At 43.3% G+C, this 13,883-nt stretch overlaps 1 protein-coding gene across 3 annotated transcripts in view; it reads left to right on the forward strand.

Moving 5' to 3' along the window:
* Window positions 1-13,883, forward strand: part of PPP2R5E (protein phosphatase 2 regulatory subunit B'epsilon) — a 445,062-nt gene that overhangs the window by 156,937 nt on the left and 274,242 nt on the right. For all 3 annotated transcript variants that reach the window (XM_078660324.1, XM_078660322.1, XM_078660323.1), the window contains exon 5: window positions 2,799-2,891. In XM_078660324.1, the coding sequence (XP_078516450.1) occupies window positions 2,799-2,891 (93 nt within the window). The remainder of the gene's footprint in view (window positions 1-2,798; window positions 2,892-13,883) is intronic.

Genomic DNA, 13,883 nt, shown 5'->3' on the forward strand with positions numbered 1-13,883 from the left:
TAATAATCCACATTTGTAAAGCGCACAATCACCCGTAAGGGTCTCTAGGCGCTGGGGGCCGTCAGGAAGATTAAGCGAGCTATTGCCCAGAGTCACATGGTGCTGGGCTAACCTGCCGGGGATCGAACCGTGGTCCCCAGATTCCAGCGTCAGTCGCCCTGGCCGCGGCGCCACTAGGCCAAACGGTGGGAGACCCAAAGTTGAGAATTTTGTCCGGAGAAATGTAACTTCTGTAGTAGGGGATCTCTGTTAGAGTCATAATCTAGTGAATAGTCCTGCTCATGAGCTTGGACCCCGGAGCAATCAACAATAATCTCTTAAACTGTCTAAAAATGCAGTCTTGCACAGACACTTTAGAGAGAATTTAAAAACATAATGCAGCCTATATCCACAGGCTACACTGTCCAGTACTTCAACTAGACATTCCACCAAAACCACAAACAGCACAGCTTGCCAAGTTTTCTTCACAGAGAAAAACTTCCCCTTTTACCAACAAAGCCTCTGGAATGATAGAGAGGAAGGGGAGGACAGACAAACCCCATAGGCTGCCATTATGTGGCTCAAAAAGGGATACTGTACCTTTAAGAAAACTTTCCCAGTATCCCAGAATGCCCAGCAGGTCCCATTTACTTTCAGTTCTTTTTTCCGGCTCCTGCTAACAGGACCCTGGAGCATTGAGCTCTCCCTTTTTTGGGTTTATTATAAGAATTTTTGCACTTTTAAAGTGTGTGAGTGTTTACACTCGACGTGTGTTGGTGCCCTCTTCCTCTTCTAGTATTCTGAGCAATCCTTTTTTGTCAAAAATGCCAGCATTGTTTGATAAATGCCCGGAGTGCTCCAGGAAGAAGGCCAAGTCGGACCCACACCCTGTGTGTATCTTGTGCCTCCCTTTTACTCATTTACCTGAGAAGTGTGAGATTTGCCAGACCTTCTCCTCCAGGACCCTGAGAGACAGAAAGATGATCAGGCTCCAAGGACTGGAAGAAAGAAGGCTGCAGAGTCAAGGTGGGTCTGGGCAGGCTGGATCTACGTCCTCTGCCCATGCTGAGGCCTCTGGGGGGCTCCCCAGCGTCAAGAAGGCCAGAAAGCGTCGCCGTTCTCCGTCGATACTATCGACGACCGCGTCGAGAGGCATGGCGGCGATCTGCTTCCTGTCTCCCCAGGGCTCTGGGTCGAGGCGACGTCGACGTTAGGCATCGAGGGGACTGACGATGTCAGATGCGTTACTGTTTGTTCGGTCTTTGGCCCATCAAGCTCTTATAGTGGGCACTGTTAAAGGTTACTTGTCGAACCTTTTGGCCTATATGCATTTATCACACCAGATGTCCTTGTTCAGATTATCCGTTCTAATTTTTAAAGGTTTAGCCACCATGTTCCTGCAAAAGCCTTTTGTGAATCTTCAGAGACACCTTTAATTTGGTCCTTCTTTTTCTTATTTGTACCCCTGTGAACAGTTATATAGATATCACGTACATTTCTTGAGCCTGAAGAACTCTCTCATTGTGATCAGCTCCTCTTGTAGTATGAGTGAGGTTTAAGCTCTTTCAGTCTCGCTGCCTTACAATCCCTTCTTTCATGACAAATTGGTGCTGAGGACTAGAATGGCTTTTTAAGTGAAGGGTGTTGCTTTGATTCACATCAGAAACTTGTTCTTTGCCCATCTGCTCCCTTTAATGAGGAGAGACTCCCATTTTAGAATTGTGTTTAAGACCACCAGGTAGAAATGTAGCTCTATGTATAGTTCTGTGGGGCAAAGAAAGGCAAGGCAGTGCAGAAGAACTTATCCAAGTGGATGGTCCTCTGCATCAAGATCTGCTACATTTTAGCCAAGAAGCAGCCCCCTGACCGGTTGGCGGCTAAATCCACCAGAGCCAAGGGAGAGCTACTACTATGCTGCCACTCAGGGGTTCCTGTCTGATTTGCCATGTTACTATGCGGGCATCCGTGCATATGTTCACAAGGCATTATTGCCTTGCCACCTGCAGGACTTTTTGGTCTTAGTCATTCCACCGACCCACCACTTGGAGAGGTACTGCTTTGGTAGCTATTTTAAACTTGAGGAATCTGCTTTTAGAAGTATCAAGCAGAAGCTCAAGTTACTTAACTTCTTTGACGCACTCTCTGGTGGATACTCTAATTGCATATTCCTCACCTCCGTTCAGTGGAATGGCCTCTCTTCCATTAAAAAGGTCCCATATAGACAACTGTCTCTTGGTAGTATGAAAAATTGTTTTGGGGCTTTGTGTCTAAGGGAGTACACAGTGTCACTTCCTGGTCAGAACACAGTTGATACTGAGCCCCACAATGCCACCCACTGATGTGAAAGGTATTGCTAAAAAGAAATTCGACTCCAGTCTAACATCTGGGGATATTCTAAAAGTGAAGAATCTGTGGTTCGATAGAGTAACCACCAGAAAGATTGTAACAGAAGTCAAGCAACTTGTATGATTGTTATATATTTTTTACTATTTTATTTTAAGGGCACACCTACAGATCACCACCATGGAAAACCACCATTGTCATGCACTTGTTTTGACAGTGTTTGTTAAACAATCCTACTAATTTAAACTTGTTTATAAGAAATCACCTATGAAAGTTACAAGGCTGTATAAACAAATTGTTACATTACATCAAGTGTATAAAAGGCATCTTTGTTCTACAGTTCATTTTGAGGGAAAAGTTGATTATAATCATTTTATTAAAGTGTTTGGTTCTTTTTTTGTTATGTTAAAAGGGGGAAAGGGGGGGAAATAGTTTACAAAATAACCATTGTTATTCAATTGCATTGTGTCTTGCAGCTTGTGTATGAATTTTTCATACGGTTTTTGGAAAGTCAAGAATTTCAGCCAAGCATTGCCAAAAAATACATAGATCAGAAATTTGTATTACAGGTAAGTTTTTTAAAATATATATTTTCTCAGCTAATAATACATTTAACCCCATTTATGATTAAATTGAAAGGGACCTAGAAACAACGTGTAGGATTGTAGAACACAAACAGATTAAATTAACTGTGTAGGTAAAATAACAGTTTAGACAATGTATGGTAATTGATGTGATAGAGGATGAGCGCATTCCCCCCTTTTGATGGCTGTGAACTCAAACCCCCCCCACTGAAACCTGTTGTTGGCAGAAGAGACTGCACTTAAGATACATATAAACAGATAGTTTTAACTTAATTGGCATCAAAATATCACAGCCAGCGCCGTACAGTTCAATACACAAGTCTGAAACCATCACCCAATTTATGCTTCACAAAATGGGATCAACTTAGAGTCAGTGATTGTCCTTAACAAGCTTTAGCCTCATGTGTATTATCGGATTCAAAAGCAGATTCGACTTCATGCCACTCTGAATAGAGCTTTGTCTTCAGAAAGGTACTTGACCCTTGACTTTTCGAGAAAATATAAATGAGAAGAGTCTCAGGCTCCAACGCTAGATTGACATCGATAGGAGGCATTGTAGAAAGTACCACTTCAGAAGGAGGATGAGGTCAAAAGGACAGAACAGTGGAAACCGATTTCACTGTAGGGAAAATGAGATACTGGTACATCTCTTTCCACAAATATGCGTGGACCCTGTAACTTAAATTTAAGAAAAATACCCATACACTAAAAGTAGGTAAACTTGTATTGTATTGTATTGTATTGTGTTCTTATATAGCGCTGCTATCACCCTACGGGTATCTTAAACTTATTGGCACAATATCCACATCCCTACCAGGGACACCCATTCCACAATGTAAACCGCAGAACAATTGTAAACTGACATTTCACAAAATTATTTTAGTGGAAGTTTTCCAGTTCACAAGAAAAACAAAGTTATTATGCATGAGTCTCCTGCTCGGTTTCATGCGCTTCAGTCACCTTGAGTGCTATCTCACACAAAATCTGAGGTTAAAGAAGTTCTTTTAACATTAATTCTCATACTGTCCAGTAGCCCTGGTCCTTCCTTTAGAATCTCGAATAACCACTTCACCCATAAAAGTCTTAAATAACCAAATCATCAATAACATTGGATGTAAATACTCACAATTATTGAATAAAGAGACCAACAAATTTGTGAACACATACAAATGACCGATGGTTATGCATTGCGATCTACACATCAATATGTCAGTTAGTCATGTAGTTAGCATTCAATTTGTATCTCATCACATTTATCGTGTGCTCCCATAGTGCTAGAATACCCACCCACCTTGGGTATGCTTTGGTGTGCTTTGGGGCATATGGTAGAAAATTTGTGAACACATAGGTTTTGGTGAAAGGTCCTAAACATTGCAAAAAATATATATTTCTTTAAGTAATGGATGAGCAAATCCACGAAGGAAGTTGGATATGGTGAGAACAGTGGCACAAATGTAATGATAGTGATGGATGTTCTTAAGCAAGCTAAATTGTTAAGAAAAACTTTATAGGAGAAAACGGGGAAGGGAGAGAATTGGAATTTCCTTTCCAATTTTTTTTTGTATCTCAACAACTATCAGTTTACATATATGAATGATTTATCACTGATGAAATTAAATTAGACCAAAATATACTCTACAGAATTCTTGGAAAACTGAGTTATAATTTGCTATAGAGTAATGCTTCTGTTTGATGATGTCTGCAAAATTATAAACAGTACAAGTTCACAAGCAAAATAAATGGATGGTAAAAGTGAAGTACCAAATATAGCAACTGTTATTGCCATTACCTACTTATTCTTTGGTGAATGATTTAGAACGTTTGTTAGAGGTCTGTTTTTTTGATCATCAAACTACTTTACTCAGTCAAAAAACTATGACTATAAAAGCACATAAATACAGGCACAATAAATACATCAAAAGAACACAAACTAAAAACAGCATGCAGTTCACTATGAAATGTAATACAATGACCCGTAATGAAAGGTTGCCATGCTAAGAGGCGGACTCTAGGCCACAAGTAAGATTACCAACATAAAAGATTCACAATATGAAAATACCATTAACCATTACCTTACCGCCTAAGTTTAACTCCTGCAGTTAAAAAAAACAAGCAATTGAATGACGCATCCTCCATGCAACAGTTGTAAGAACATTAGTGCAAGCTGTACTTCAGTAAAATTCCTTCCCTTTAAAAGGTGGAAGGATAAAATCCTTTCGAGGCTGCATGTAGTGTCCACAGAACATTACAAAATGAAGATTATTTTTGTGGAGAAAAGTCTCCACTGTAAGGACCCTAAATCTTGAAGGGAAGCCATTGTGGTGGGGAACGCCAGCCACCAGTGCACTAAATTCAAGCAGAAGCTGGTTAAAAAGAGGCGGTGATCAGCAATTACGGTTCAGTATAAGGGGAAGTTTTAACCAAAACATGTGTCTGGACAGAGGGTCTAATTACTTCCACTTCCTCTGTTGGAAGCAATCGCCACCCAAAAAAACAATTGTGATTCAGGCAAATTCATATTTGGTAATCAAGTTTGGGGGTGGGGGGGTCTCTAATAATTCACGTGTCTCAAGAGGGAGAAACAGTCCTTAACATATTTCAAGCATTGGCTGGGCAGACAGTTATCGCCTTGAGACCCTCACGGGTGAGTAGTGTGCTTTACAAATTATATGATTGATTGATTGATTATCAAGCATTTGGTAGAGACTTCTAGCCCCAAGTTCCTTACCTTAGAATATATTTCCTAGGCATCAGACTAGTTAGACATTTTCGAACTATACCTCTATTTCAATTTTATTTTTTATTGCACAGTTACTTAAAACCATTTGCAATATATCACACTTTAAAATACAAAGGATACCTCCATTCTTTCTATGGCTAAACATAAAACAGTGTAAAAATTAAAAAGATCGTTATGTCTATAAAAGTCTTATCACCGCTGTGTGACTTATTATTACTGATCGAAAGGTTTTATGTACAAATTATCTGATTCATCCACTTTCTCCAATTTAGAGCGGACTTCCTGCATGTATCTCCCAATTCTGGCAAGGTCCGTTGTTGCTGTGCAAGCGAATGTAACTGTAACTGCTTCCTTTGTCGTTCGAACACCTTTGCGTAACCATATAGGTTTTAATAACTCCCGCCGGGATTGTAAGAAGCCTGTGCAACAACACATCAGATTTTGCAGTGATTCTGTTTTAAAATCACATATTCTACATTGAATTTTGTGTTCCAAGGTTTTCCAACCCGGATTCAGCTCTTTTATTTGGAGTGATACCAGTCTAGCCCACTGGATGTTTTTTAGGGCCTTTCTCTCGAGTGCTTGGTTAAGATAGGGCTGAAGTTTATTATGTTCTTTGTAGGTTGCTATTATCCCCAACATCTTCCTTTTTCCAAATTTGTTGGATCATTTTCTCTTGACAGTTGTTAACAATGTTTGTTTATTGCCTTTTCGATGATTGGATAAGTTATGCCTTCCTGGCTCCAATTTTGTATTGCCAGGCCCAAAACTTCTACTGCTTCCTGCAGGTAAGCCTGCCATGGATTAGGTGAGCCATCGTAAATGGGATTTAGCTTGCTCTTCAAGCTCCCTTCCGGCGCTCTAAGTACAGAAAAGTGGTATTTAGCATGTGCTCCTAGGCATTCTTTGCTCTGGTGCACCAGGCCGAATTCTAAGCGAATCTCGCTGTCACGTGTGTATTTCGGTAGTTTAAAGACACGTTTATATGCACAGCAGTGTGCTTTATCCATCATTGTGCTCATTTTGCCTGGGAAGGCCTGATGGGCGTTTCCCGCCACTGCCCTTATTTTTGCTTGTAATACCTTTCTGATTGGAATGGTGGTGGGGCTCTGCATTTTCTCTTGTAATTTGCACTAAGCATAAGTTGTTGATTCCACCTTGGATTCCATTTTATATAAATGCATGCTAGCTTTTCCTGTATCGCTCAACCAACACCCAAGATAGTTGTAGAATTTTGAAACTGTTATTGCCTCCTTTCCCAATTGCCATTTTAGGACGGTTTTTCTTTTGCAATTCCGAAAGATCCCAACTTTGGTCTTTCCCACGTTTATCTTTAGTTCATTGTTTAGGTTTTAATCGTTTAGAGCATTAAGGGCCTTTTGTAAGCCTATTTTCGTATGGTCCATCACCACCAGATATCCGTGTATTGTAGGATTTGAATTTTACTGCCCCCAATTTTTGGGACTGCTAGGTTAGCGTTTTGTATCGTCTTACCCAGGTCTGCGGTATACAAGTTAAAAAGGATAGGGGCAAGTACGCATCCCTGTTTTAAGCCCAGATTTGTAAGGCACTTTTTTGTTGTGATGTTATTGACCAATTTAACTCTAATCCAGGTGTTACTATTAAGGGATATAATCGCATTTAGAAGGTCAGAAGGAATTTGCCAGTTGCGCAATTTAGTCCAAAGCTTGTCGCATGATACTCCATCAAACGCTATTGATTAATCTATGAAGCAAGAATAGACTGGTTTGGTTTCCCTGCGATTAGCTTGCTGTCCCAAATAGGATATTGCCGTGATGTTGTCTATAGTCGAGAAGCTTTTGCGGAACCCAGTTTGGTAGAAAGGGAGAACATCATTGTCTTCGACCCATCTAGTTAATTCTGTCAGCACGGTACTTGCATTAGCCTTCCCTTCGATGTCCAAAAGGGCTATTAGTCTGTAGTTTTTTGGGTCTGTGTTATCGCCCTTCTTGAATATGGGTTGTAGAATTGACCCGCGCCACGAGTCTGGCACCTTGCCGTACAATCAGCATTCAATGAATAGTCCCGATAGGACTCTCTCCCAGTAATTTGGGTCCTCTTTAAACATTGCAGCCGGGAGACCGTTGGGTCCTGGTGCTCAGTCTTTCCTTATCTTTTTATCACTTTTTCCACCGCCTTTGCATCTTGATCTTTGAGCATGGCTGTTTGTGGAGTTTAAGGATTCTGCGTTGTTTTGAGTGCTCTCTATGTGCAATGTGGTGCTTCCACTTTTAGGGCATTCTTCCTCGTCCGTGTATGTTGCGTTTACATGTCTCACCCATGCATCAGCGTGAACAGCATTACTCCGGATTATCTTATTATTATCCAGCTTTGCTATATATTGCCAGAGTTGCCGTTGTTTGAGGTTTTGTTAATTCATGTATCTTAATCCACTCTTCTTCGAGCCTGTTTTGTTTAATTATCCAGAGCAATTGTTTCTGTTCTTTGTGCAGTTTATTGTATTTTTCCCGTGTATTCTTTGATCCAGCAATCTTATATGCTCTTCTTGCCCTTTTTAGATTACGAGTTATATCCACCAATTGATTGTTTCTGTCTGTAGATTTTGATGTCTTCTTCTCATTAGGGTTGGGCTCACCTGTCTTCAAACATATTTTCAGATCGTTTGTCCAATTTGTCCAATTTTCCCTGTGGGGTCTTGCCCCAAAGTTGTTCCCTTTTTGCTCTTTTTTTTTTTTTCTTTCCAATTTTTCAGCGCAATCACCAGATGCGAGTTCCATTTTATTCGCCTCACCACGGCGTGTTCTTCGGCACCATTAGATTGGAAAATCGTAATTCTTTCCCGTTCTTCTGTGGTGGCGTTAAGTTCTACCAGGAGTAATGCATGATCGCTTGTTTCGTCAGTTTTTATTTTGAAATCTTAAATTTTGAAAGCTAACTAGTCGCATAGAAAAATACAGTCAATTGTGGAGCTGTTCTTAAATGTGGCTCTCATTTGATTGTTTAGGTCAGGCTTTTGTAAGTGCTCTGCTGAAGTTAATTCATATTCCAATAAAAAGTTATTGAAGATTCTTTCCTCGCCAGTTAGGTGAATCCTTTCAGACTGTTTTGTTCCCAAGTGGTGCAAGTTATAATCACTCGCAACCAATTTTGCCGGAGACCGATGTATGGATAGAATTTCCTGCAACGTTGTAATCACGTGTTGAGTAGCCTTTAATTTCCATTGAGCCGGTGTGTTTAAGTATACATTAATTAGGAGAAAGGATGAGATGTTTTCCTTGGCACTTTTTCCTTCTATTAGCAGTGCTTGTAGCATGTTTGAATCGGTGTTTATCTTCTTGATGGTAAGTTGTTTTGCGTGTTTAATATAGACTGAGATTCTGCCTGATGGTCTTCCATAACGATTGGTTTTGGTGGCTAGTTGGTGGAAGCCCGCGTACCCTTCCAAGTGAACCGGTTCAGTTGCCCAGGTTTCTTGTAGGCATACTATATCACAATCAAGCAGTTTATTGTTTGCTGTCATTTGTCTGAGGGTATTTTGTAGGCCAGCCACATTCCAGGAAACAAGTTTAAGATTTTGATATGTTTTTTGACCTGGTTCACTATTGATTCCTTCTTTTAGGATGTTTGTTCTAGATTTGGGGTCAAGATTCCCTGAACGGTCCCCCTTGTTTTTTTAGCGTCAGGTATGAAGAGTAGAGCTCTGAGTGCCACTGTGATTCCCACTATAGTTCTCCCTCCATGATGTTTTTTGAGGTGCTTCTTCTATTGTTCTTTGTGCAATCGCGTCCCCATGAGTGCTTACAATGATGTTTAAGTTGCTATAATTCTGTTGTAATTGCTTATTCGAGGTGCCTTTTAGTATGCTACACGTATTTTGCTTTACTTTATTTAGATCGTTTGATGGGTCCAATAAGATTTGTGGGTACTTTTCTAGCTCAGGTGTCATAACTGCTATACCCCAAATTTGTGAAAGTTTCGGTTTCCAAGAGCACAGCTTCTGCGATGTTATGGTTTGTCCAGGTCACTACTGTGTTTTTTTGGTTGGGGTTTTCGTCCCTTGGTTTGAAGTGAACACACTCCATGTCTGCACTGGTTATGCTAGACAGTGATGGAATATGATGAAAGAGCCTTAGTAGGTTACCTCTGTTTATGATGTCATGTCTGCCCTTTGATTTGTAAGATGGCTGAAAGATGCTTGTTCGTGCAACTCTTCTTTCAGCCAAAAAGAAAATATTGGGGGTTGTGTTGTGCGGGAGTTTAATTGCCGCGGGGCTAGTCACCCCCGAGGGCTTAGTTAAACTACCATAATGATCGATCTTTTCTTCCCCCATCATACTTTTGGGGAATTCAGTAGAGGTTTTACCCGAGCTAGTAATTGTTGTGTCTGTGAGAACCCTATTTGCTACCTCCGAATACTCAGGTTCCTTCTACGTTTCTCTAGGCGCCGGATGTTCCAATTTCTTCTGATTTTCTAGCTAATTCAGGTGAACTGTTTGCTGTCTCCTGCTCATCTACTAACCGTTTATTAGGTTTTGCCTCGTCGAAAAGCTCCGCCGCGCAGCTTTTCGGCGCAGGCGAAATCTTATGTCTACAGTATGTGGCTTGGGAATCCGCCCTCTGTTCCATTGGCTAGCTCCATAAATGGAGGCTAGCCATTGGAACAGAGATCTGTCCGTCAAAGCCGGAGCAGATTCGTGGGCGTTCCGGCAATTTTTAGGCTTTTCACAACGTCATGAAGACGTGTCCACTGTGGGCGTGTACTTTTTTTTTTTTACATGGCTATTTATTTCACTTGTTCGATCGTCCTGGTCCCGCATGGTTGTATCCCGCTGCCTGTTTCCGCTCCCGCTGCCCGTTTCCGCCCCCCCTCCCGCTGTCTGTTTGCCCGTTCCTGCCCCCCCCCCTCCCACCGTCCGTTTGCCCGTTCCCGCCCCCCCTCCGGGGCAGAAAAGAAACAGGTTTTTGCGTTATAGAAAAATATATTCCCCGTGGTGAATATTAAAAAGCGTTGCATTATTTCCCTTAATATAGTGTCCAAGAAGCCCTGAAGTGTATACCTGGATTCTTGGGGTACCTTGGAGTTCGAGCTCTGCTGTGCTGCAGACGCAGGGTTCACTCCGCGGGAGCCGCGCCCGGCGCTTTGAGGCCGGGAGCGCTTAGAAGCCAGTGAGGGGAACCGGTCCAACAAGACGTGTTCTGGCTTGAAACGGCGCCGGCGGGGAACACCTCGTGAGAAGGGGCGGCTCAGAACCAGGCGAAACATGTCAACTGGCCTCATTTCCTACTCACCTATCCTTTGTTTGTTTATTTTTTGCAGTTGTATCGCACGAACTCGACCGAAGGTATCGGAGCGCTACATATGGAGCACCAGCTGAGCTACAGACCGACACATTCGGGGAGAGAAGTGATTTATTTGCCCAGGACCATGGGATGTTTGAGCCGGTCCCTGCTCCGGTCTTTAGCGCTTCCTGCAGCGCTGGCATCAGTTGGGCTCGAGGCGCTCGGGGGTCTGTCCACGGTGCAATCTTGACATTAAAATCTGTTTATTTGTTTATCTTCTCGGTGGTGGCAGAAGGAAAGAAAGACACCGGCCTCTTAAAAGAAAGAAAACAGACTGCGTCGAGTCCTTGGCCTCTTTTCATCTGGGTAACACACGACCCCCTATCTATAAGAGCAATGCCGCCTGGGGCAGGAAGGGGGGCCACAGCCCCCAACATTCAGGAGTCAAACAGAGGAGCCCGGGGGGGCGGGGTTCAGAATCAGGGCCAGCCCCGGCCTCCCCCCATTACATGTCCGGGGTGGGCTGCGGTCTGGTTCCCGGTGCCCCGTGCTCCCTCATGTGACACCTTCCGCCAGCCGTAACTTTAGCCGACAAAGCTGTTTTTTAAGCCAGTAGCTTAACCGGAACTACAAGTACCAGAATGCACCGTGTGTGCTTCACAGAGCATGGGCTGACTGAAGACCACTCGCCAGACTCTCACATGAAACTAGCTCGGCTCGGCTCGAAGTGCTGTTGTAACCGCGAGATCATACCGAGCCGACCTTTCCTGTCTGCCTTCTTCAACCTGCTGTTTGGTGTTGTGGCGTTGTGGCCTGAGCTGCCAGGTTCGAATCTCGCCGTCCGCTCAACATCATGTGATTCTGGGCAAATTACTTCATCTCCCCATGGCTGTAAGCAATGCATGGATGGTTGTGTAATGAACTGTCTGATACCCACGTAAAGCGCTCAATACCTGGGGTCCAGGTTGTGCTGTTTTTTTTCAAAAATGCAGAAGAATGCACTGAGGTTAAAAAAACCAGAAACCTACTTACTGGTTGTTTCTACAGAGTGAAACCAGAAAACCTGGACAGACACCTGCTTCCTTGCTTACATTGTGTGATTTTAGGCAAATATTGTTTTTTTACCAAATCTCTTTTTTGTTCGTCCTCACGCATGAAAGCCCCTGCGAATATGTGAGTTCAGACTACCATTTGTAGAAAACTATCACTATTAATAAATGCTTCTCAGAGCAGTCCTATAACATGCTCTGTTAATGTCAGATCATCCACGCGTTAAAGAAATACATTTTGTGAACTTTGAAGACTCGTGATCATATTTTCCGTGGTTTGTTGTATTTGTACACGTGGTTTATGGTGGGGTGTACATATTTTCAGGGCTCGGCTCGTGCACGGCTCTAAGATCGGAGCCAGGCCCGTGGCTCGGCTCGCCCTGTTCATTTGTTGGCTTGCCCACCTCTATTCTGCACACACATTGTTTCAGAAAGAGGCACAGCGCCTCTTCAGCGGCGGTAGACGCTATATAAATACAATGTAAATGAACATTTGGTGTTGGCAGCTAGGCATGCCTCACCCCCCTCCCCCTCCCTCCCAGACCAGCCCTCCCCACCCCCACCCGATGAGTGGAGTGGGAGGGACAGACATGACTGTTGAGAGACAGGAGCGAAGTAGCCCGCGCCAGTCAGATGTTTCCGCCTGGGCCTGGAAATCAGACTTTACCCTCCTGGAGGGGGGCGGGAGGCACGGCTGCCATCCCGGGGGTGCTCTCACCGGGGGGGGGTGGGCAGGGGGACCCTGAATACACACAGGTGAAAGCACAGGACACGTACACCGAGTTGTTAAGTTTTTGCTGTCTCCTCACTTTGCTGGCACCTAGACGTGCCATGTTGCCCCCAATGTGCATGTGTCACGGGCGGGGGGGTGGAGGAGGGGGGTAGGGGGGTGGAGAGAGACCACCCACGGCGCTAGCTGCTGTGAAGAGCAGTGAGCAGATGGCCCCTCCGAGTTCTCTCTTGGACCAGTGGAGCGAGGCTAGAGTCTCGGCGTCGGCTCAATATGCTGCTAATCTGGACAAATCACTGTATCTCCCGCCTGTGCCTCAAAACAAATAAAATACAGAATGTGATCTCTTGAAATATAACTGGTTCTCATGTAAAGCGCTCCACTCCCGTCGGATCGAGTCCGCTCTATATGAATCGACAAGAAATAAAATAATTATTGCTAATGGGGATTGTTCAATCATGTGATTCTCACGAGTTACGGGACATAGGGTAATCTGACAAGAGGCTACTGTCAAAGTCGACAAGAAGGGGTGAAAGGGCGGAGGATGGCGTGGGGGGGCACTAGTAGCAAAAAAGGAAGGGGTGGGGCGGCAATTTTAAGTAGCAGAAAAGACATTAATATTACAAAGGAAACGAAAAATGTCTAGAAAGGGAGTAGGGTGGTTGGTGTCCAGGTGTTTCCACAATCCATAAAACCGTAGGAACCCCTACCCCCTCTTTAAACATTTTTTTTTTTTAAAGTACATGCCGTTGTTCTATTTTTCAGAGCGGATAATTGCGTCTTCATTTTTATTTCGTTACATTTTACCACAGTAAATACTGCAATTACAGCTTTTTCCTCTGTAAGGTTCTTGTAGTTCATGTTTCGGGAAAATCGATTCAATCATTTGCTGCACTTCTGTGAATCCGCTGCAAGTAGTCCTTGTCGGAGTTTCCCGACCTTGACTTGTCCTTCGTTTGCAACTCACGTTTCAGACATGCGGACGGAGCCTCTGACTTGTTTCACCAGGGGTTACCAAACGAACACAATTGTGTAAAATGGGTTCACGCATTAGAGTTGTGCATGTTAGTGAACTGCAGGTTGCACTCTGAGTTAAATGTCCGTATTTAGGCAGATCAAGCCGGAGGATAACATTCCTCTGTAAACTAGGACTGCTATGTTTCATGCCTGTGTTTTTCTCATTTAGATTCATGAAT

The sequence above is a fragment of the Lissotriton helveticus genome, chromosome 9 (genome assembly GCF_964261635.1).
Source record: "Lissotriton helveticus chromosome 9, aLisHel1.1, whole genome shotgun sequence".
NCBI lineage: Eukaryota > Metazoa > Chordata > Amphibia > Caudata > Salamandridae > Lissotriton > Lissotriton helveticus.